This window comes from Anolis sagrei, chromosome 2, assembly GCF_037176765.1.
Source record: "Anolis sagrei isolate rAnoSag1 chromosome 2, rAnoSag1.mat, whole genome shotgun sequence".
Classification (NCBI taxonomy): Eukaryota; Metazoa; Chordata; class Lepidosauria; order Squamata; family Dactyloidae; genus Anolis; species Anolis sagrei.
Window position 1 is genome coordinate 241658919 of NC_090022.1, and position 24268 is coordinate 241683186.

Below are 24268 nucleotides of genomic sequence, written 5' to 3' on the forward strand. Positions count from 1 at the left end.
AATTAGGATTTGTATTTAATCAATCACAGAAAATGTAGATGTGAAAGGAGATTCCATCTGAAGGAGGAGATTCCATCTGAACATTAGGAAGAACTTCCTGACTGTGAGAGCCGTTCAGCAGTGGAACTCTCTGCCCCGGAGTGTGGTGGAGGCTCCTTCTTTGGAAGCTTTTAAGCAGAGGCTGGATGGCCATCTGTCAGGGGTGATTTGAATGCAATATTCCTGCTTCTTGGCAGGGGGTTGGACTGGATGGCCCATGAGGTCTCTTCCAACTCTTTGATTCTATGATTCTATGAAAGATTTACATCAAATGAAAAAATGATTTAACTAGTCCTTAGATAAAGAGCACATGCTGCAGCAGAGGCTAAGGCATTAATACAGTTATGGGTTATGTGCACTGACTGCATTTTTAGTAGAGTAATCCTATTAATTTAAAAAGATACTATAATATTTCTCTTATCATTTTTTCTATTTGCTCAGCACATCAGTGCAGAAAATCTAAGAGGAAAAATGGAATGCTATAATACAATATAATTACTCTATGATAGGTCCTCTGTACCAGACATCAATTAATTATAAAATATGCTATCAATTCTGAGACATTTATTCAATATCTGTGAGATTAATTACCACTGTCAGGATTGTTTATTTGGAGAAAGAGATGAAACAAGACAAAGCACTTTGCTTTAGCGAAGAATTTAAGTGAGGGAAGGAAGAAAGGAAATTCTTGCAAATGATTCCACTTGATTGAAGACTGTCCCATTAGCAGATGAACAGAACTGGACTGCATTTGCTATTTTACTGTTATATTGGGGACTACTTCTGCAAAGGCAAAACTGATCTAAACAAGACCTCAAAAATAAAATTGCCAAGTAAACACACTAGGAAATTTTAGGCAATGCGCTTTCTCAGACTGCTCTGTCTTCTCCCTTCTCCTCTAACCTATGATGAATTATAAGGATAACAGTAATGTATACGAAATAAAACCATTGCTCAATGAAGCACAATATAAATGTTTTAGTAGTGGTAATTGCAGAGATATAGCAGGAAGAGTGTGTTAAGCATACAGGAGGCAGCAGGAGGAAGAATACATTAGGAAGTGGGATTTAAAAAGCAGGTAGAAGAGGTGGAAGAGCTAGAAAATGGGAATGGGACAAACCCTATGGACAATCCAGGTAAAAGTACCGTACAACATATCTCAATGTATGACTAATCTGTAAAAAGTCACTGCTGTTTTATTCCTGCCTGCCAAGCAAAACTAAATGCAAAATGAACGTAGGATGTAAGAGTTGTAGTGGATTCTAAAAGTTATGTTTCCATCTATTCCAGTATGTTTTAAGAGCAACTTGATTTAAAAAAAATAGATAAGGTGATGGATATATTTTTAGCAAGGAGATACATATTTGCAGAGCTATCCCTAAAAAACAGGGGAAAAACTTTGGAAGCCAGAGGACTATTGCCCAGAAAGCCTCATAAAGTATAAGGCAAGTGAGATTACTGTATCTTTGAGAAATGCATGAAAGGAGTAGTACAGTGAGGATACAACTTTCTCAGACATGGAAGTCAGTAAAGCTCTATTTACAGTGAAAAGCAGAGATGCATTTGTCAATATTGAAAAATTGTAAAATGTCCATGTTGGCAATATAGAAAGGAAGGCAAGGTAACCCCTCTATGGCTGACCATTTCACCATGATACACATTTGAAGCAAAAGACGTCTGAATCTATAACAATATATATTTTAAACAATCATCTTTAAATTGAACTGAGTAGATCATATTATTTTATGAATTAATGTTTTCATATGGAGAGGCTAACTTTGTAATCCTAATCCGTTTTTAAATAAAAAATGAAATAATAAAACAGAACAATGCTATGGATGGGGATAATATAGAGTATTAGTTCAAAAGATTCTTGCTGTAAACTTGGTATATATTGACTATTTTGCTTTACTGTACAATTTTTAATTTTGGTTTTTAAATTTTGGTTTTATTAGCTTTTCTTCACTAGAGAACTATTAAACCTGCAGATTGAGAATGAAAAAAAGAAAATCACCAACATGTTCTCCTACATTAACCTGTGTATTTTATCCACGAATACCGAGAATGTCATTATTAAAAGTAAACATTTCATATAATAAGTAACTCACAACAGCTGCACCTCTGCCAGTTTGAGTACTTCCAAGCCAAGGCATGTTGATGGGAGTGCCAGGATTGCTGTGAGTGTAAGGCGTAGTTCCCTGAATGTTCCCCAAATCATCACGAGCGTGGATAACTAAGAAATCATCCGCTCTGTAAAGGAAGATGTTATCATAAGAATTAGCAATATCTTACAAGCAAGATTTTTTCCCCCATGAAAGGCACAGCAATCATTCAGCAAGGTGCATCTACCAGGTCTCATAGTATTGAAGTTTTTGGCCTTCAGTATAATAACTCAGTTGGCTAAGCCGATCCTTTCAGATGCCAGACAAGCTACCAGGACAGGAAAGCACACAATTTCCTTTGATTACAGAGGTAAAGCTCAATATGAAGAAAACTAGTTCAGGAAGACAATAGACTGAGAAGAAAGGATACTCTATAAGCTAAAGTTAACAGAGTGGGGAGAAGGGTATTTAAGGTGATAAGGATGATCTGATAATAACCATTTTAAATAAGCTTTAGAAACTAGTAATATTAATAATATAATTGGAATGTGCAGGTTGATTTTAAATGATATGGTAAAAAGATAGAGATTAAATTACCCTTTAGCTTCCACTTCTTCATCATCGACCCAAGTATAGAACTGTGTAGCGAGGATTCCAGAAACGTCTAGTTCTTGAATATCGTGACTTGATGCTATAGCAATACAATTTCTGTTGGCCTAGGAGACACAATTGTGAAATAGAGGAAAAACTTAAGGCAAAAATAATACTGTTTAAGCATTTTTCAGTTTTAATGCTGCCTCTTCTTCAATGACACAAAAGCCACATTCAAGGCCATAGGAATGTGTGTGATGGGAATTTGTTTGGACACATTTTCAAACAGGAGAATGTCTGTATGGATCTGAGTTATTTTAACTAGTACAAATCCTTCCTTTTGAGGTGAAGAGTACAGCAGGTTATAAAATATTGCTGCTTCTAAAATTAGCCAGCTAGCTGCCCCAGAAAATTCAATTATTATTTATAGGGACAGGAAGTGCAAGACCTTTTGAAAGATTCAAGCATGTTTCAGACTAAAAAAACAAAAAAAACAAAAAGAACAAAAAAACCTTTTCCTTTGTTACTGGCAAGGCATTCTCCATAACAGAACGACTAGTACAGGCAAAAAAATTGTAAATGCTAACCAGCTAAGATCTAGTATTTTAACTAAAAGAACTACAGTAATTCACTCTTCTGATGGATCTGCAACAACATTTCAAAATATTGCAAGAATTGTAGGAGCACAATTTGTATGTATACCTTGTTAACAGCAAAGGCAGTAATAATGTCAGACTCTTTGTGGATAATTCTTGCTTTATTTCCAGGGTATCCCACATCCATTTCAATCTATATTTAAAAAAGAAGATTGGGAGGATGGGAGAGACACATTCTATTAAAAAGGTAAGCTTTTCTGTGTCATACTGAAATACAAATGATAAATATAAGAACAAAAGAGGTCTATGGGACCCAGAATTATTTATTTGTATCATGAAAAAATAAAAACGAGGCAATAAAGAAACAAAAACCAATTAAAACTATGTCAAGAAAAATAACATTTTAAAAACACATTAAAACAACTTTTGAAACTCCTAAACCCACTTTTAAAACAATTCTAGGACCCTGTTAAAACAGCAATTTCAAACACTGAATGCTACGTGAAACAACCCTCTTTCAGTTGTCTGTTACAATTTTGGATCTTACCAGCCTTCACATCAAATTAATTGCCAGTTAACCCAGAAAAGCTAGTGAAATATCACTTAAAGATGAACCATGCCAGTAAACCATGGCTATTCATGAAATATCTGAAAACGGAGTGTCAGAAATCCTCTGGGATACACTTGCATGCACATGTTCCTTTTTAACTGTTGCAAAGAAGATATACCAATCACTATCATGCAAAATAGCATTGGCCACAATTTTCCACCATTTGTTAAGAAATAATGAAACATCACACTGGCTTGACCCATTTAATTTGATATTAAATATTAGTTTGCTAAATATTATTTCTGAAGTTTTTTTCTATGTATCTTGTCCTAGCCCTCAGAGATAATCAGTCCTGATAAGGCTTGAAGAATCCTTTTGGTTAATGTATCTGTTTTTTTTTCCTGTTGAAAATGATCCTTCAAGAGCTGCGCTGAAAGTGAGGTGAGGACTGAGTCCAAATTCTTTCCTCTCCTTCATTCCATAATCCGCTCCATTTACAAGGGTTACCTTGAATCATAAGGGAAGGTTTTTCAGGACAGTGTTCCTGTGTATTATAGAGGGCTGAAAAGTTGGCTATTGGTCAGATCTAAATGTACTAAACACAAATAAATGTCACTCACAAATCTTTGTGGCTGATGCTGGTGAAAAGCTGTATTACAAGGTTTCTATATAATCTCTCCCCTCCCAAAAGACCCCAGACCGACCTACAGCTGGTAACTGTTGACTTTAGCATAACCATCATTTTATCTTCCTTAAAAATAGGCTTTTGAATATACTTTCCAATTTTATTAAGGTTTTGAATGTAACATATACAGTACACTATCATTATTTTTATTATTACAGTATATACCTTATTGATTCCATTGTCTTCCATTGAAGTACTTTTAATATGTTCACTTTGGTCTTCTAAAGACTACACCAATAAAGGAAAAATACGTGACAGAAGAAAAGTTGAGACCGACATGGCAATTTATGTGACTAGTTTAACAATTATATGTTAATTTTATGAATTTGCAATAACATTTAATTTAGTGTAGTAAATCTATACAGTGCTCTGCTAACTATGAGTATATTTCCATACATATGGTTATTTGGTGATATAGACTTCTTCATCACTTGAGTAACAGTATTTATCATACTTACAAGGTTCTGTTAACTAAAACAGCAATATTATGGGCTAAATGTCCAAACCAAGAAGGAGTTCTTGGGTTTAAAAAGTATGAGAAACAATAGATCAGATAAACAGTTAATAGTATTTAACCTCTATGTAAACGTATAATACAAACCTCATTTAAGCATCTCTTCTTTGTAAATATGTTTCTGATGAAGGTCTCCTGGACCATTTCTTGTTTAATGAGATATTGCCAGAGCCTCTTCACAGAAAGTGCATGATGACTTTTAGACCTTAAATTGAAAGAAAAAACGTTTTTCCCCAAAAGCATGCTAGAATTTCAGAAGCGATTACTGCATAAATCACTTAGGACATTGGAAACAAAACAAAACAAAGTGTTAAAGACCATTGCAGTAAGAAATAGATGAAAACCCCTTGCTTTGCAAAGTAGGCATGATAAAAGTTAGTATACATGCCCATAAGAACAAAGAAAATATCCATGTCCAAAGTTTGAAGCAACAGCTCCATTTGTATTTTAATGGGATTCTCAAAATTGCCGATAGTGATGAAAATATCGAATATATATTCTTAAGGTGGCTTTAAAATAGGAACTCTCCATACATATGTGAAAGCATGAGACATGTTTATCTCTTCTCAAGTAATGGTTTCAACTGACTTTCCTCCTACTACATGGTCACAGCCGGCCGGCCTGCTTCCTCAGAGGACTGGGGAGAAGGAAGTGGGGGAGACAAGAGGTGACTGAGGGATGTACCGAGGGATGTACACAAAGAAAGGTAAGCTGGAACAGGCAGGCAAAAGATGAGTTCTTAGCACCTCCTGAGCCAAAAATTTCCAAGTACCACTACGATTTTTCTGCTCAAACCCCTGGCAGTAGCATGAGACACTCCTGATATCTTTTGCTTGTCTTCTTATGAGTACCCAACGCTGTACCCTCAACCTATCCACAGGTCATGCCAAAATCTATGATTTTGACCCCAGTATCTGCCCACAATTTATACACAATTTATACCAGCCTTATGGTTGCCTTCAAGGGGCCATTGAATCCATGGGTGGAGAATCCATGAATACAGAAGGCCAACTATAATTTTTCACATTGTTCCTTTGTTTTCACCCTGTTTGAGTCCCTAGATGTTATTGAACAACAACTCCCATCACTTTAGATTAATTGTCATATGGGCTGGTGATACTGGGAACTGCAACCCAATAGCATTTGTGGCTATGAGGTTAGGAAAAAATTAAGGGACATTTTAGAGACATCAGACATCCTACATGGAAGCCTTGTATCTACTCTGAAACCCCACTATCTTGACTAAACAAAATAAATTGCAGCCTTCCAGATATCACTGTATCTCAATTACCATCAGCTCTAGTCATGATGCCTAATGATGAGGAATACAGGAGTTGTAGTTCAGCATCTGAAGGGCCACATTAAAAAAACATTGTGGGTCAGATTTGGCTTGCAGGCCTTGAGTTTGACATGTGTGATCTAAGGCATGGATTTGAAAGTTTTCATAAATATTATTAAATAGTGTATTTTTGAAGTAAATAGAAAATATATTCACTGTCATTACTGCCATCATTAATTCACTGAACACACATACTTGAAAGGTGTATTTGTTGGTTCCAGGAGAGCTTTGTGGCGTAGCAATGCAGGGCCTGAGGCAGCTACATCTTGTGAAGTATGAATAGAAATGAAGTCTTCTGGAGGACCACCATGCATCTCAAGTCGTCTGAGGAGAACTTGCTCCCAACGCTGAAGTATCTTCAGGACTGCATGACACAAGGGGGAGCTAACAGGGAGCTCTACAGTAAGAAATAATATTTTGATCAATTTAGTATTCCATTAAGGATCATAGCACTCTTTGAATGCATCCTAAGGGTGGGCAGTTTGATGGGAGGTTGAGGGCCAATTCATTGGAGGCTGACCAGGTGCATCCTCATCTACTATAGAGGATACAAAGGACTTTGGGAAGAAAGAGCAAAAAAAGGAGTATGGAGGTCACAATTCACAGAAGCATTAGATCATCAAAAGTTATACAAACGAAGAGATAAAATACTCGTGCCATTTTGCAAGATTACAGAAATATTTATTACTGCAAAGTAAAATTCATTTATGACAGTTTAAAAATATCACTTGCCAGAGGAGTCCTAATGTAAAGACAAGTGCTTCGAAGAAAGATTCTTATTAAATTCAAACTTTGTCTGTTTTACTCCAATTAGAAAAAAGTAGATTTTCTTAAAAAGAGCTCTTCCAGAGGCTCCAATATCTAGTCTGAAGCTCACAACAAATGTTTGTAAAATAATAGCTCTTAAAAATGTCTTGTGGAATATTCACTTTAATGAGTTCAAGAGGGATTATCATTTGAATAGCTAATTATTATAATAGGTTCCCATTTACACATTTCAAGAGGAAGAAATAGTAGCCTGGTTCAAGCTGTTATTTTTATTTATATTAACACCTATAAATATCTTTCAGGGAAATGACAGGCTGCTACCTAACAAAAACAGCCATTCTAGGGATGCTGAAGGAGTAATCCAGTACAAGTGGGTTAACCCCTTGCATCAAACTGCATGGCAGGAATCTCCAAATATTCCAAAATGCTATAGCTATTGTTTCTCAAAGCTCTCCACTCGGTTTGACTATAGCCTTGGTAGTAACTGTCAAATATGACAGTGATAGGACAGATAGAAATAAATAATATATACGTATATTGTGTGTGTGTGTGTGTGTGTGTGTGTATATATATATATATATATATATATATATATTCTCAAATAGGCTGGAGGATAGCCTGACCGTCCCTGACTGGGTGACCCCCTTCATTGGATCTTCCCTTTCTGGAATGTTGCTTTCAGTTTCACTCTCTTTGGAAGTAGAGTCTCGCTTATCCAACTGTCACTCATCCAATGCATTATCCAATGCAGTCTTCCTCCTGTCTGGATCCACAGCTGTTTCAATACATTGCGATGTTTTGGTGCTAAATTCGTAAATACAGTAATTGCTATTATTTATTTACTACATTTATAATAGGTTCTCACCCCAAAGGGGACTCAAAGCGGCTTACAACTTGTAATTGTTTCTTATTTGTGCACTATAAATGTTACCATGTATAAATGAACTGCATGTAAAACATGATGTTTTGGTGCTTAATTTGTAAAATCATAATGTAATTTGACATTTAATAGGCTTTTCCTTAATTCTTCCTTATTATCCAACATTTTCGCTTATGCAACGTTCTTCTGGCCCATTTATGTTGCATAAGCGAAACTCTACTGCAAATACTTTCTTTAATGGCAACTCTGCTCCTGACTTAAACTCTGGTTTAAGTGGCAAATTGATTTTTAAACAAGCCTCACTATGTTTCTCACGCTCTGCGATCTGCAGACTCAGTCTTGGGGGAGCTTCGCTGATTTAATTCATTGTCCTCTTGTTGCCACCATTTTTCAGAAGGTAAGTTGGCATGATATGGAACTTTATCCACTTTATTCTGCTTTCTTGCTTATTAAATCAGAAGCCACAATGAACCTAACTGCATTCAGTCCTGCCTCACTTATTGTAAATTTATTTAAATTAGAATCCAATTAAGAATCAATGAGAGAGAAATGCAGGTTGGCAAAGCAGGATTTTACAAATTGAGGAGAGTGTGTGTGCAATGGTTTGGAATATTTGAAATTCTTGTCATGATAAGTTGATATGAGGGGATAGCCCCACAAGTAGTGGATTGCTCCTAAAGCCTATCCGAGGATAATTTTGTCTTTTGAACTAGTAAGAAACTAAGTCAGCGTCTTGCCTTTTTAATAATATAAACATACAGTTTAAGTGAACACAATGTAAACATGTTAGAACCATCCTTAAAAGTATTTGACTTAATCAGTATTATAATTTTCAATCAATCAATCGAAAGCCCTTCAGGGGAGACTTACCTGAAAGATCATGCCCAGCCAAAGGATAGAAAGTCTTCAAGTTATGAAGAACCAGCTGAACCATAGCCAACCGCATAAGTGACCAACTGAAGAGAATAAATATTTATTGTCCTTTTTATAAATGTTCACATGTGACAGTCACAAAATTATCTTTATTTTTTTTTCAACAGACCATTACTGGTTCTCCTTTCCTTCTTGTTATGAATACTATGTTAGTGTGCTAGGCAGTGCTACTACAGTAGTAGTCCGGGGATCAGTGGTGGTCTGCAAGCTACTGACTGCTGAATATAGCAGGTTTCCAGGAAAATGAGAAAAGCTGCACTAAATGGACATAAATATGGAGCTTGTCTCTGGGGCAAGAAGGAAAACCCTTTCCAGTCTTCCACACCAGATAGCTTAAAAAACATTCCTCTAGGCAGGAAAGAATAACTTTCTCCAGACAAGTAAAATGAAGTTCAACTAAACCCACATTTAGTTTAGGTACTGGTTACAGTACTTTTAACACATACTGACAATTACTCTCAGTATTAGAATATATATATTCTTTCTTTCTTTAGAATCTAAACATTACGAATTTCCTGAGAAGAATTTACAGGTAAATCTGCAACATTCAAAGTGGATTACATTGAAGCTCAAGAAACACCGAGACTTCATAAGTCATCTTCATACCATACTATGGTGTCCTGACAGAGCTTCCCCTGAAAGATAGGAGATGCCAGATTCTTAAAAAGCATGGATTATAGTAAGAAAATAAAATGTGGAATTCCAAGTACCTGAACAGAACTTTTAAGCATGCAGGGAGATTTGATGAGAAGATTATCCTTTTTTTTTTTTACAAGCCTCCCACTTTACACAGAAAACTATGAAACAATACAGTAAAATCAATTACATTTCACATTATTTCATACCTGTATGAATTTGAATTTGAATGTTCCTGAAGTGTCAAGCCTGAAGAGAATCCTCCATCATCATCTTCATCACTGCTTTCCTGACTCTCCTCTGAATCATATTCAGATTTAGTTTGTGATGATGGAAGAAATGGCTAAAAGAACAGATTGAAAGTTGAAAAGACATTTTTCAACCTCAGAGACATAAAGAGGAAAAAGTCACACTTCCTTTGATCTTTATGTTGCATTGTTATTTTATTTACCTTTTAAATGCCTTTATTTACATTTAATAGGTATGTTTACTATTCGATTTCTTTACCATGTCTCAGTCTCAAACTAGTTATACTTTTCTTTTTATCTAATTAAATGAGTGAGCAGCTCTTTCAATCTGTATTTTTTTTAAAAAAATTATTTGTTATTTATCTGATAGTATCAAGATAACAGGTTGACTTCCACACAGGATTATTGATGACACAATACTGCAGAGCCTTCTGTATATTCTGATATGTTAGTGTATTGGCTGCAGTATGTGTGTCACCTGAACAAATTTTTGTACATATTTACATATTATTTATACATGACAAAAAATCTTGGAAATGTATGTTATTATTTCACAAATCATATATTTAAAAAATATAAAGGAAAAGTTTTCATGAGGTGTTTTGTGTCACCACAGTAAAGTTAAATGTTTCCCCTGACATTAAGTCTAGTCGTATCTGACTGAGGGTTGGTGCTGACCTCAATTTCTAAGCCAAAGAACCGATGTTGTCTGTAGACGTCTCCAAGGTCTGCATGGAGCGCTGTTACCTTCCCACTGAAGCAGTACCTATTGATCTACTCACATTTGCATGTTTTCGAACTGCTATGTTGGCAGAAGCTGAGCCTAACAGTGGGAGCTCACCGTGCTCCCCGGATTTGTACCACGAACCTTTTGGTCTGCAAGATCTGCAGCTCAGCGGTTTAGCCTGCTACGCCAACAGGGCCGCTGTGTCGCCATACATTTTGTCATTATAATTTGTATATGTGTCGATATCTCATTTTGTGCCCCTTCATGGCTTGTCCTGACTCTCCAGGTTCCAGTAATCCCCACTCACATTTCAATCAATCAATCGTTCTTATGGCTGTCTTATCCTGGCTAACTCAAATGGGGGAAATTGTCACTTAGTAAAAACATTACATAGAATTGGGCTGATTTACTCAAATTTGATTGAGTGGGGGTAAACAATTAATCCTAAATGGACAAAAACCACACCAAAATGCCTAATTTGCCACTTCTGATGCATTTTAGGAGGAGTCTTTCCCAACTTTCCCCTCCCTCCCCACCATCACAAATCAAACTCCAAATTGTCTCCAGGTTATATGTTGGGTCTCGTTTTTATCTGATGTTTACTTGTCAGCCACTTCACCGTGGAGTAAAATATACTATCTCCTTACATTAAAAGTTGCTAATGTGATCCTGTGTGTTTCATGTCAAAAAAATTCCTGAGAAGAAATTTTATCTGGATTCGAGGAACTATTATTTAATTAACAATTTTGTAGGAGGGCAGACAGAATTAACAAATCAGCTAGGACAGAATATTACACCTAGCCAAATAGTCAACAAGAAAGAAACAATGGGAAATGTAAACAATGTAGAAGAGTGTCAATGAGATCTCTCACACTTCCTGCCTCTAATGGGGGAATTAAGGAAATGTGATAGTAATTCTTTCTAACAATTCATCAAACTGGTGAGGTTGATCTAGATCAGGCTTGCACAACCTGTGGCCTTCCAGGTACTTGGGATTCCAATTCCTAGAAACACTAGCCAGCTATCCAATGGTCAGGAATTCTGGGAGCTAAAGTCCAAAACACCTGCAGAGCCACAGGTTGTGCAGGCCTGATCCAAACTAGGTTGTAAGATTAAGTTCATTATCTACTTTAATACACTGACAAAATACTCAAGAGTAGATACACTTTCACTCTGTGTTATTGCTTCCCCTAATAACATGAAATCACTAGGGCTTTCCTTTTGCATGGCTGGAAGAAGTCAGTCCCCAACAACTTCTGAGTGGAAAGAGAGATACAACTGAAATTTGTCCCACACTGAAGAAGAATACAGATCAGGAGAGAAGATAATTACTTTTACCTTTCTAAGGGTGTGTTTAGAGACCAAAGGGGCTAGATGTTAAAACACATGGCTTATATATGGCATTTCTATCTAAATCTAGAAATTGGAGCTGAAGAGTTTAATTTACAGGTGGCAGTTCGAGTCTGAAGCAAGAGTTGATAATACTTCATTTGGAATCACTTGTCTTCCCTTTGATTTATATTAAAAAGTACCTTAGCTATGAAGTAGTCCCATATACTAAGTTCAGGAGGAATAAATTTCTCTTTGTAATTTGGAGTATCTTGTTCTACAGAAGGTACAGTAGTTTGTGAACTCTCTTTTGAAGATGATTTTGATGACAGTCTAAATCGTTTATGTTGCTTCTCACTTTCATCTACAGGAGAAGAAGCTACAAAAAAGAAAAACAGATGCATCTTTAATTTAAATGAATGATATTTAAAATATAATTTCACCTTCATTTGGAGTCATTCACACAGATTTCTTTGAAAGAAACCTCTTCACTACAAGCTCTTGAAATACTAAGTCCCTATTACATTCATTATTATTCATATATAAGATTAAAATTCCTAGTTTCCAAACCTACCCGTGTGATCCTTCTCTTATGTTTTTGCTTACAGAATGTGATTGTGTTGCATATAGTTAGCAGAAATCTTTCTCCTTAAGAGTGAACAATCACTAACAATTAGAACAAAATATGTATCTTTTTTTCTATGTAGTCAAGACAATGTTTTATTAAAACAATTTATAAAAGTAATTTTAGGGATGTAACTCACTTACCTCAATGGAAAAAATTCTGTTATGTTTTAGAAGTTTAGAAGTTTGTTTAGCCAGCACAAGCATGCAACATGCATTGCATATGGAGCATTAGTTTTTGAGCTCAACAGAAAATAAAAGCTTGTTCTTACGTTGAAATGAAGGCATAGAATAATAGGCTTATAAAAGTTTGACATGATACAGAGTTTTGAGAAAAATAAGTATATTTTTTCCTGCTTTCCTTAGATTTTATCTAAGCAGTATCTACTACTCTCAACACAACTATCTGATTTGGATTTTGCTATATAGGCTTGCAACACTAATGTTTGTTTGTTTTTAGTTATCAGTCTAATCCCAAACAGAAGGAATGATGATGTCCTGATTCTGGAAGTACTTTGTGTAAATAAGCCTTAAAATGGTTATCTTAAGAAGGTGGAAAGTTTTCTTGTAGTATAAGATGTATCTTTATATAGGACAAACATTTTTACAGTTCACAACCATTCTGGTAATTCTGTTTTTTTGTAACAGCCACCACATACTGTATCATGTTTTACACAAGCAGCAAAAGTTTGAGCATTCCTTAGCTTGCAATGGAAAACTGCAACAACCAGCACAGCCAATCCACATTCCAGTTGTCATCTGAAGCCCAGAACAGCCTGAGGAAGTTTGGAAGGCTGCTGCAATAAGGCTAGTTTGGCATAATACATGTTTTTGTTTGTACTCTTCTTTTGTACTGTCAAGCAAATGAAGATAATATGGATTTCTATTACTTTTTAAAAGTAAAAGAAATCCTACCTCTTTCTACAGTACTCTATATTACATAGCAGGTGTTATAAATAAGCAATATACTCCAATACGGGGAATACCACATCAAAATCTAGTATTCCTCCCTAGTGCATCATACTTGCTCATTATCACATGTCTTAGTAACCATAATCTTTCCTATCCTGCTCCACTGTTTAAAAAATTAACATGTTTTACCACAAAGGGTAGGGGTTTACAACCCCTTTTTCCAAGAACATAGGACAGAGAGTTAAATAATCAGATTTGTTTTTAATCTTCAGCATAAGTGAAACTATAGCCAGCCTTCCAATATCACGGGGAGTAGGGACTCAGGATTCCCGTGAAAGTTAAAAAAAACGAATAAAGAATTTGCTTTTTTAACCACTGAAATTGAACATAGAATCTCACTGGAAGATCTACAGATTCCTTGAGAGGTGGTTCTCTCTAGCAATCTTTAGATCCACCATGGTTGGAAGAAGTTAACCATATTTTTCCACTGGAGGGCCTAGAGATCCAAAGAGAGAACATTTTCAATCAAATATGTGAATAATCAAATCTGCAAAAGTCAAAATCGCAAACACAGAGGGATGGCTGTACTAACATGGCCAAAACATACCGAAATAAAATGTACTCATACATAAGACACGAAAAGTATTAAGTTATACCACTCTTACTAAAGGAGACTCAAAAAATCAGAAAGGATATAATCATTTATATCTCCCCTATTAAGAAGATGAGCTGTTGTTCATAATTTATTTGTCTATATAAGGACTTGATCTTTATTCCTCTAGTTTGTCAGGGATGTTAATGGTATTCTAATATTATTTTTCAAACTATTAACTTGTCATCTGTATGACTGATGTAATTCTGATACTTTGCAAATGATAAGATTTTCATTTTTGTTGACTGGGCATGAAGAGTTCAAGCTCAAAGAAAGCAGTTTCAAAGCCCACTATCCACTTCAAATATGATATTCACACGTGGATTTGGAAAAGAATTTTACATAACTAGAGCTGAAACACTAGCCCATGGCTAATATAATGTATAGCATATCCATACAAACAAAGTAAGAAGCCAAAGTTTTCACACCTATCTGAGCACAACTAAACCTAATGCCATATGCTCAGCTGTTATGCTGAAATAATTACTTATGGGCCTGAATCCATTAGTTTCCCTTCCCAAAAGAGCCTTCTGATTTTATCTTTTTGAAAGTAAGTAAAATTGAAAATGCACTAATTTTGCAGAACAGATTAACGTTTTTGTATAAATGTTTAATGTTTTCAACTTATCTACCCAGGCGGAAAAAACACTGAAATCCAGAATAAAAGTTCAAACTAGTTAACTAGATACCCTCACACTACCTTCTTCTCTGAAACAAGTTGTCCAATGAAAAACTGTTAGTCTTAAAGTGTGTAAGCAGATGCCAAGTTCCACAGAAATCAAGTTAACGTTCAAGGGAAATCTGCTTCAGAGACAACAACGTAGTTCAGTTTCAAGCCACAAAAGTATATACTTTTGGATACTTTTGGATAGTACTCAACATTCAGGCACTCTCTGTTGACAACACCCATGTCTTAACTAAATACTACCTTATTGCACACTTACCATTTACTTGACCTTACCAAAAAAATTATGTGTTGGACAATATGCAGCCACCTGAATAAAATAGCAGCATGTTGCTGGAGTTCAGTAGATGGGATAGGGCCAAGGCCATTTTATTCAATTGATGCCAATCACAAATTAATTTATGATACAGACAAAATAAATTGTTAAGCAGAAACCATTTAACTAGATCAGTGGTTCCCAACCTTTGGTCCTCCAGGTGTTTTGAACTTCAACTCCCAGAAATCCTAGCCATCTTACCAGCTGTTAGAAATTGTGGGAGTTGAACTGCAAAATACCTGGAGAACAAAGGTTGTGAACCACTGTATTACATCATCTAGAAATGCCACATAAAATACTTAGCTGATTTGCTCTCTTAAGACTAATTTTCAAGGGCTACTGAATTCAATTTCACTACTAACTAAATAATTCAGTATGCTAAATTCACACTTAGAAATCCACAGCCATATGGACATGGTCTGGTGACACAAAACAAGCAATCTTAATGAACAAAAATGTATTGGAAATATTTCTGATAATTGCAAGCCATGGTCTTCCTTCTATATTTACAATATTTAATAGTCAATTAGTAGTGAATATTCCAAATAAATGTACAAATAATAGAGTGGTCTTCTATAACTGGATTAATTGAGCCAAGGAAACAGAAATAATGTAGCATTAAATCTTCATGTTATGACTTGCAAACAGAAATTTTTCTTTATAGTTTTATTTCTACATTTGCAGGATCACATCAGCATGGGATACTGAAGCCTAAAACTCAAGCTAGTATCTTGCCTGCAGCTTTGGTAGGACTATGAGCACTGATAGCTGTTAGGGATTTGGTAAACCCCACGCATTCCATGGAAAATACTACTACCTGGTGTGGGCTAGGCATAGGAAAGTGCCTTCCTGCCAAAGAGAGAAAACAGACGGCTCTTAGATAGCCATATATGCTGTCAAACAAAGGAAAAATAAAGTTCTGCTAATCGTTATAAGTCTATAGTTTTGTCAAGAAACATTTATGATGCTGCACAGAAATTTATTTTGTTCTATTTTTTTTAAAAAAAACAGAACTTCTTTAAAAAGACCCAATATTTAAATTTCATATATAATATATAACACAACTATTTCAGTTAGATTACAACAATTCAAAGCACAATTCTGCATGTTTACTTAGAGCTAAGCTCCTCTGAAGCTCATGTTCAAGAATTATGAACTATGAAATTATTTATATTTGACAAATATGAGGAAAGACAACAGGAATATTCATATGTGATTCTAGACCATATTTCAGCATTATAAGTCAAAGCAGAAAATATTTTATACAAAAGCTAAAAGTGCTGCACTGTATCACCAGGAGGAAGAATAAACCAGAGTTCAATTTCACTTCTACGGCATTGTGACTCATTCAACATATATTAGAAATAGTGGCTTATAAGAAACTCTTGGACAATTAGGAAAAAAGTTGTTTTACCGATTTCAAAAAATACTCATAGTTCCTGGTTGTCATGTTAGTCATGAATCAGATAAAGCAAAACTGAATGCTTGTGTATAACTTGCATATGGGAGGAGAAGGGAAATCATTGTATACTTTTCTGTTTGTAAAAATAAAGCCAATGTTAAATGGCCTATCCAGTTTTTGAACAGGAAAGGACTACCTTCAAAGTATATATGCAAGTAAAAGAAAAGTGAGAATGAACTTACCCATCTTTGTTGTTTGTTGAATTTGTCCTTTCTTGGGAATCTTGGCTCCTCCACCAAAAACAGCAAACCACATTTTGTCATTTAGGGGGTGGGCCACAATCCTGTACAACTCATTGCTGGAATGTGTTGCTAGGCCATGGATGAAAAGACTAAGGTAGACGGCAGTCAGAATTTCACAGAGTAAAATTGTGATTCCAGACTGAACATCCTCTCCGGCATTATTCAGCAATTGTATTAAAGCCAATACTCCTAGAAAAAGAGAAAATACTATTAAGTTTGTAAATGCAAGAGGCACTACATGGGAGCTATGTACATTTCCCCTGGAAATAGTAGGGCATGTTGACAATGGGCATCTAGTTGTGATGTTTGTAGGGTGACTGATAATTTCTTCAGATACTCCTGCAATTGATCCTAAGCCAATGGAACAGTATTAATTACAACCTCAGAGATAGTTCTAAAATGAGTGTTCCATAAAATACAGATCAGATAGAAATTTTGCCATAGAAATGCTATCGATCTATCTACCCAAAATGAGCCAAATATATGTACCCATAAATTTAATATTGTATTTACATGTACACGTGGCATCCACGCTTCATATGTTTTACTATAACACTATTATACTTCTAGGAAGCATTTGATACATAGGATAGAGTTGTCCAAAAGTATTCTCTGCTTTTATAAAAGGGTGGTGAAAAACAGTTTACACATAACCATGTTATTCAGAAAAACCAGTTTGCCCAGATGGTAAAATACTAGCAGTTACACAAAATGCATGCTAAGAGCACTAACAGACAGCAATACTCAGACAGTCTAGATGTAACAGTAAACACTACAATTTAGCATTATGAAAATAAGCCTAAGCAGTACTGACTCATATAATCCTTTCCCCCATCTAGTGTAATCAACAAAATTGTGCTTTCATTTAAAGTAGCAGCATCTTCTGATATTTATCAGAACATAAACAAACAGATTAATTACATATATTAAGTGGGGAAGTGGGGAACAACTTCAAACTATAGTATATTAACCCCCCCCCCCCCCGGAGGTTGAGAAGGGCGGGGTACAAACATATGAAATAAATAATAAATATATTAAGGTAATTCAAATTCACTTAATTATAGTTAAAATGAACTAGATTCCAGGATTTGGACAATAAAGTTCTAAATTTTGGGTGATCTAAAGTAGAAGAAATTTTATCTGATTGCCTAATGGCTGCACTGGAAGAAGACAAAGGAGGGGAAGCAGATATGCCAGGTCTAACCTATGTTCATTTAACAAAACCAATAAAGCACCATTTAACATTATGGCCAAAAGTGAATGGACACCCCACATAGCCAAGAAGGAAGCCATTATTACCTGGCCACTGAGCAGGTGTAGTATTGGGAGTTACGGTTTCATCAGAGCTTGCTGTTCTTAGGGAATGTCGGCGAGAGAGCAGAAGAGTCTGATAAACCGTTCCAGTAAACTGATTTGCTTGCAGTGAACTATTTAAAAAAGAAAAGAAAAGTTAAATAAAGATAACATATCTCTCATGCTTTCAGATGTCTTTCAGCTTACCAGTGTGGTTTGACTGTAACACAAAACCATAGTTTGTTCAGCTTAATTACATTTTAGAGGGAAACATTTGAATTAAAAAAGAAATAATTATAATAGGATCATAAATATAGCTTGAAGTTGGGGTGAAGTGTGACTTTTTATTATATTTAAACTTGCTTGCCCAGTTTAATCCAAGTTGATGTGTTACTCTCTATCTGCTGCCCACCTGATTGGAAATGTAATGGAAGAATAGCTGAGCAACTAAGTTGGTCCTTTATTTGCCCACTGATAAAATTCTCTTCCTCAACATGTATGCTACTCCTGTATCAATCAGTCTTGCAGATTTTTTTAAAAAATGAATTTGGGTGCTTTACCCCATACTTGACAATTAAAAAAAGGAAAGGTAAAGACATACTTTTGCTCTTAACCACACAAGTTCAACAGATTCAAGTGATGACTGGTCTAAAAGTCTTAGCCAAACAACACCATCACACATTCACCTTCTGTTAAACTGTTTTACCCAACTCCTATTCCCCCCTGAAGGTCCAAATGAATTATGAATGTTCAGCTAGTTTCTTAATAATAATAATAATAATAATAATCATCATCATCATCATCATCATCTTTATTTATACCCCGCCACCATCTCCCCCAATGGGGACTTGGGGTGGCTTACATGAGGCCAAGCCCGAACAACAAATTACAATAAAATAAGATACAAGTTACAATAAAATAAACAATATCGCAATTAAGTACAAAACATAAGAATAAACAATATATAAAAAAGGGAAATCAAACATAATAACAGTGAGTAGGCTCCATGTACATAAAATGATTTTTAAAAAACTCAAGAGTAAGATAAAGGAGCAGAATTATTTTTGAGTGAGAACTCGTAGAGAGACAGGGTGATAGACTGACTTTCGTATGGGGGGAGGGGTGTACTCCTAGGACAAGAACGTTGAGGGGAGCAATAGTTTAAGATTATGTGACTACTCTCCAAAAGCGCAATGGCAGAGCCAGGTCTTGAGATTCTTTTTAAAGGTTTCTAAAGTAGGGGTTTTCCTAATCTCTCCGGGCAATGAATTCCAGAGTTGGGGGGGGGGGGGGCACAGAGGAGAAGGCTCTCTCCCTTGCACCCACAAGGCGAGTCTGAGAAACTGGCAAGGGCGAAAGGAGGGCCTCCCTCGAAGATCGAAGAGTTTGGGCTGTAGTGACATATTAAGATGGAAAGCAGGGATTCTTTAAGATGTATTCATAATTAGAAGGCCCTTGTTCTGGAGCATTTTGAGGGAATGATTAACAAAGCATGACAACATGCCTTTGTCAGTGTCTAGGAACAGGGGAAGGGTAGGCCATGTTAAGATTTGTTAGTTGGTTTGGGTTTGTTTGTTTTGACAGGGGTGTGGTAAGTATATCCAAAGATCTCAAAGTAGGAAAGAGCTTAAGTTCTCAATGCTATTTCGTCAGACAGCCGATGGTAGGAAAAGTGGTGATAAGGAGATACAAACTCTCAGATACACCAAGAATCTTGGCCAAAACACTATAATTAGAAAAGACAGCAAACCAAAACGAAGGGAAGCAAGACTGTGTTTCAGCATTTACATATGATATTATGGCTTCTTTGCAAAAGAAAAACAACCAAACTATGGTTTGGTACTACAAATAAACTTGGCTTTAGAGCAATGGTTCTCAACCTGTGGGTCCTCAGATGTTTTGCCTTCAACTCCCAGAAATCCTAACAGCTGGTAAACTGGCGGGGAGTTCTAGGAGGCCAAAACGCCTGGGGACCCACAGGTTGAGAACTACTGCTTTAGAGTAATAGGTCCCAATTACCCTATATATTCACAAATGTCTACATGTTTTCATAGCCAAATTAATGTAAAAACTGGTTTGAATTATTCATGGGTTGTGAGTATTGTAACTTAACTTTTATCAAAAAAAGGAGCTATCCCCTTTTCTGAGTACAGTGGCAGAAACAATAACTTGGTCTGTCTCAAGAGAACCAAAAAGAAGCACAGACCACCTGTGCTCCTTGTTGTGGTGACTGTTCTGGTCTTTTTGAATGCCTGGGCAGGGAAATGGCAGCGGCGGTTGGGGGTGGCTGGTCCCGAGAAGACTTTGGTGCTTTCCCCTCTTTGCGGAATGACTCTCCACAAGTCATATCAAAGTCCCTAATGTTGGCCTCATAAACATCTCAACTTCTACTACTTATAATAATAATTGTTAATAGCTACCCTCAGTGATAATAAAACATGGTACAATTAAAAAACAGATATTATAATAAAATGTAAAGTCAAAATTCATTGTTTAAATTGACTAGGTAGGCCTGCTGGAAGATACACATTTTTAATTATGTTTTAAATGTTGACATACAGATGAGGTTAACTTATACATGAATATATATGGTAGAAAAGCTTTGAAAACACAGGGAATTTAAATTATTTTACAGATTATTTTTACAGCAAATGTACAAGCATGCAAGGGGTAATATTGGAACTCTGTGACTCCTGCTGGCATAAGTTTAAAAATAATAGTTATCATGATTGTAGTTATCAAAAAAGTTATTCTTATTTTCACTATGGGCAAAAAAACCCCTTCAAATCACCATGGAAACATCACATTCATTATCATAGTGGCACAGGTTGGGGAAATGTTAAAACTCCAGTAAACACCTGATCTTGTCTAATCTTGGAACCTAATCAAGGTCAGCATTGGAGTACTTAAGATGTGAGACTGCAAATAAATACCAGATATGGTAGGTTATATTTCAGAGGAAGGAAATGGCAAAACCACCTTTGTGCACAACATGTCTAAGAAACGTATATGAAATTAATGGGGCCATCATAAATTTACAGGTAACTTGAAGGTACTCCCCCCCACACACCACACACACACATACAATGAATCCAAATCATAGGGATTTTGAGGGGGATAAAGCCCACTTCGAATTATATTTACCTGCAGTTATGACTTCCACAGAGAGACTGGTATATACAAGCTGACAGAGATGCTGCTAACGTATGCATTACATGTATCTAGAAAAAAATGGGGCAGCGCACATTACATTTCTGATACAGTTGTTGTTTGTATAAACCTGAAACTGTCAGTCTTCATAAATATTTTCCACAACAAATACAAGCTGTCTCATTTCATTGTAAATTAGCATCTAACTGAACCAGGTAAACCATTCTTAATTCTCTCTCTCTCTCTCTAATATGGTCTCCTTTAAGTAGTTCAAATGGCAGTTTTTTGTGAACATTAAAACATTTAAATATTTTTTTTGATAAATTAATATGCAGGTGGCACAGTGCAACTTCCCCCCTCCCCCAAAATTTAAGAAATAATCAGTAAATATAGAACACATTTGATGGGAAAGTCTTATTGCTAAAGCTGGCGTATAACACAAAAGAGTCATATTGTATTTTTAAATTACCTATTCAATTTATTGAGCATTTTATGGCTATCATATACATTGTTTGTTTGAGAAAGCTGTGTAACTGAATATTTTTGTAGGGTTTTTAAAGTTATGTTAAACAATACAAGCACTGATTGTTTGGTCTTAATACTTGCCTTAGTATTCTGGATATCTGGATGGGGTGGTGAGTCAAGGTTTACTATGGCATGTAATATGTCATGTGTTAAGTTTCCAAGATGAAGCAGTGGATTGGCCACCACAGTTTTGGCACTTGCAGTGCAGGCAAACAGAAGTGGTATTGAGTTCTGCTCAGATACAGAATTCAGAGGCAGCTGGGTTGACAGTTCCTTTACAGAGAGAAGGAAAATGGAACAGAAATTATGTTTCTACAGCTGACTTCACAGGACTCAGTCTCTATATCTAGGTTTAATGGTAATAATGCTTGGATCAATTCTCTGAATTAGCAATAAACCCATAAGTCTTTAATCCCTTCCTGCCTGATATCTACTCAAAGGTCCAACTTAAGCTCTAGCTTCAAAAACTTCTTAAGGGACATAAGCTACAGAACTCTGATTTCAGATCTCATTACAAATACCCAAAAATCTTGAAAAATCAGTTCCAGTTATATTTTGGCAAGTTCAATATAGCAACTACCTCATTCTCCTTTGTTTTGTCTCGCTTTTTTCACTGCCAGGATGTGATCTCTTTAAACAGCATAATGAATTAGAAGATTTGCAAGGAAGAATGCATTATATGCCATGGAGAGAGCTAAGGTGTATATTTTGATAAGGACTTCTTACAGTATATGCTAAACTAGAAATATATCACTCAGAAGTACTGGTCATGTAAATTACACTTTTAAATAATGCCTTATTGGTTATGCATTTATTGACTACTATTATAATGCCACAATGGGGAAGGGGTGCATACCTGCTGAGATTCTTGCAGAAGCAGAATCAGTTCCATTCTTACAGATGCCAACCCCCCACCATGAGATCCATGAAGGATGCAGTAACTCAGAAACATTCGCAAAAGGGACTGATATTTTATAAGCCACTGCCTTCTCTGAGAAAGTATATTTTGCTGTGTGTCTGAGAACTCATCAGTCACTTCACTTAACGAAGCTTCATCAATTACTTGGCAAATTCTTGATTGATCATCTTCTGCTTCAATACTATAGTCACAGGTATTCTGGAGAGCAACCACTTCTCTTTCCAGCCAATGATACAACTGGTACCTTAATTTTCCACCATCTACTTCATAGCCAGTGGATAATGTACGAAGCTCCATGGTAAGAATCTTCAAGCATGCCCTAAATTTCAACTGTGCAGAAATGATGTCTTCTGATAAAGTTAAAACATCATTTTCATTTCCTGAACTGTATGTTTCTGTGTAGCTAGAACTAATTTCATTTGGCTTTTCATCAATCACAGTCTTCTGAACAGGTTTCATTACAAGACAAGCATCTTCACTATCCTCATCCTTGTCACTGTCCCACTTTAACTCCAAGGGCTCATCCTGGAAGACGGTACTTGGTTGGCTCCAATCAAAAAGAGCAGAACTTGATTGTTTGTCGGATGAACCATCTGAAGATGACTCTAAACCATTTATTACTGGTTGTGACCAATCAATGCTGAAAGATTTATCATCCTTTGTTTCCACGAGAACTGGAGAACAGGGTGAACAGCCTTTACTAGTGTCCCTTAAACTAGGTGTTCTTGCTAAAGGTTTTGATTTTTTGACCACTTTTGGCATTTTTGATAGCACTTCTAAAGCCAACATGGGGCAACCGGCCTTTAAGTGAGCATATGCTGTAGTAAAGAACAATCTTCTTTCTGATAAATTGATTTCATCTGCCAGGGCATTTTCTCCCGTTACGCAAATTCTTGTTGAAGCTAAATCAGAAGACCCAAAATGCCGTCTCAGTAAGAGAGGGTGTGTCCTTAGATAATTATAAAAATTAAAAACTGAAGCATTGCAGCTTGAAATTCTTCCATCATCTGTAAAGATTTCAAATGATAAAATATTATGAAGAATTCATGCCAAATAAATCCAAATAACCATATAAATTAGCACCATGTAAACAAAAGCTGCCCGAATTTTCTAGATACCATTTGACAGCTTCTTCCAAACTAAAAGTTGACTATCCCTGTCAAAAAACCTACAGAGAAGGAGATTTCAACATACTTCGAAGTAACATGTTCTACTGTTGAACACCTTTCGCCATCAGGTGGAATCTCTTTTTTGTAACTTAAATCCATTTCTCCGCATCCTAGTCTCTACAGCAGCAGAAAACATGTTTTTCCTCTTCTCAGTATGATATTTTTTCAAACATTTAAATACATCAAACATGTGCTCTTCTCGCCCTTCTCTTTTCCAAGCTAAAAATACCCAGCCCCTTAAGCCACTCCTTGTAGAGCTTCCAGACCTCTTACCAATTTGGTTGCCCTTCTCTGTTTAACAACTGTAATAAATACATATTTTGTCATTAACTATACCTTTCTAGGTTCCAGAATACACTCGTCTGAAATAGTGTTTGTTTTC

General features: G+C 35.9%; 1 protein-coding gene across 4 annotated transcripts in view; it reads right to left on the reverse strand.

Annotated features, from left to right (window-relative positions):
- Positions 1-24268, reverse strand: part of DMXL1 (Dmx like 1) — an 83135-nt gene that overhangs the window by 12038 nt on the left and 46829 nt on the right. Inside the window, exons 24-38 of one of the 4 annotated variants that reach the window (XM_060761941.2) lie at positions 22655-23724; positions 21880-22071; positions 21268-21344; positions 18130-18257; positions 16771-17019; positions 15862-15975; positions 12141-12316; positions 9843-9976; positions 8935-9020; positions 6612-6813; positions 5165-5282; positions 4729-4791; positions 3435-3521; positions 2739-2857; positions 2148-2289 (exon numbers count right to left, since the gene is read on the reverse strand). In XM_060761941.2, coding sequence (XP_060617924.2) covers positions 2148-2289; positions 2739-2857; positions 3435-3521; positions 4729-4791; positions 5165-5282; positions 6612-6813; positions 8935-9020; positions 9843-9976; positions 12141-12316; positions 15862-15975; positions 16771-17019; positions 18130-18257; positions 21268-21344; positions 21880-22071; positions 22655-23724 — 2957 coding nt within the window. The remainder of the gene's footprint in view (positions 1-2147; positions 2290-2738; positions 2858-3434; positions 3522-4728; positions 4792-5164; positions 5283-6611; positions 6814-8934; positions 9021-9842; positions 9977-12140; positions 12317-15861; positions 15976-16770; positions 17020-18129; positions 18258-21267; positions 21345-21879; positions 22072-22654; positions 23725-24268) is intronic. The other 3 variants (XM_060761943.2, XM_060761944.2, XM_060761945.2) reach the window with 3 other exon arrangements.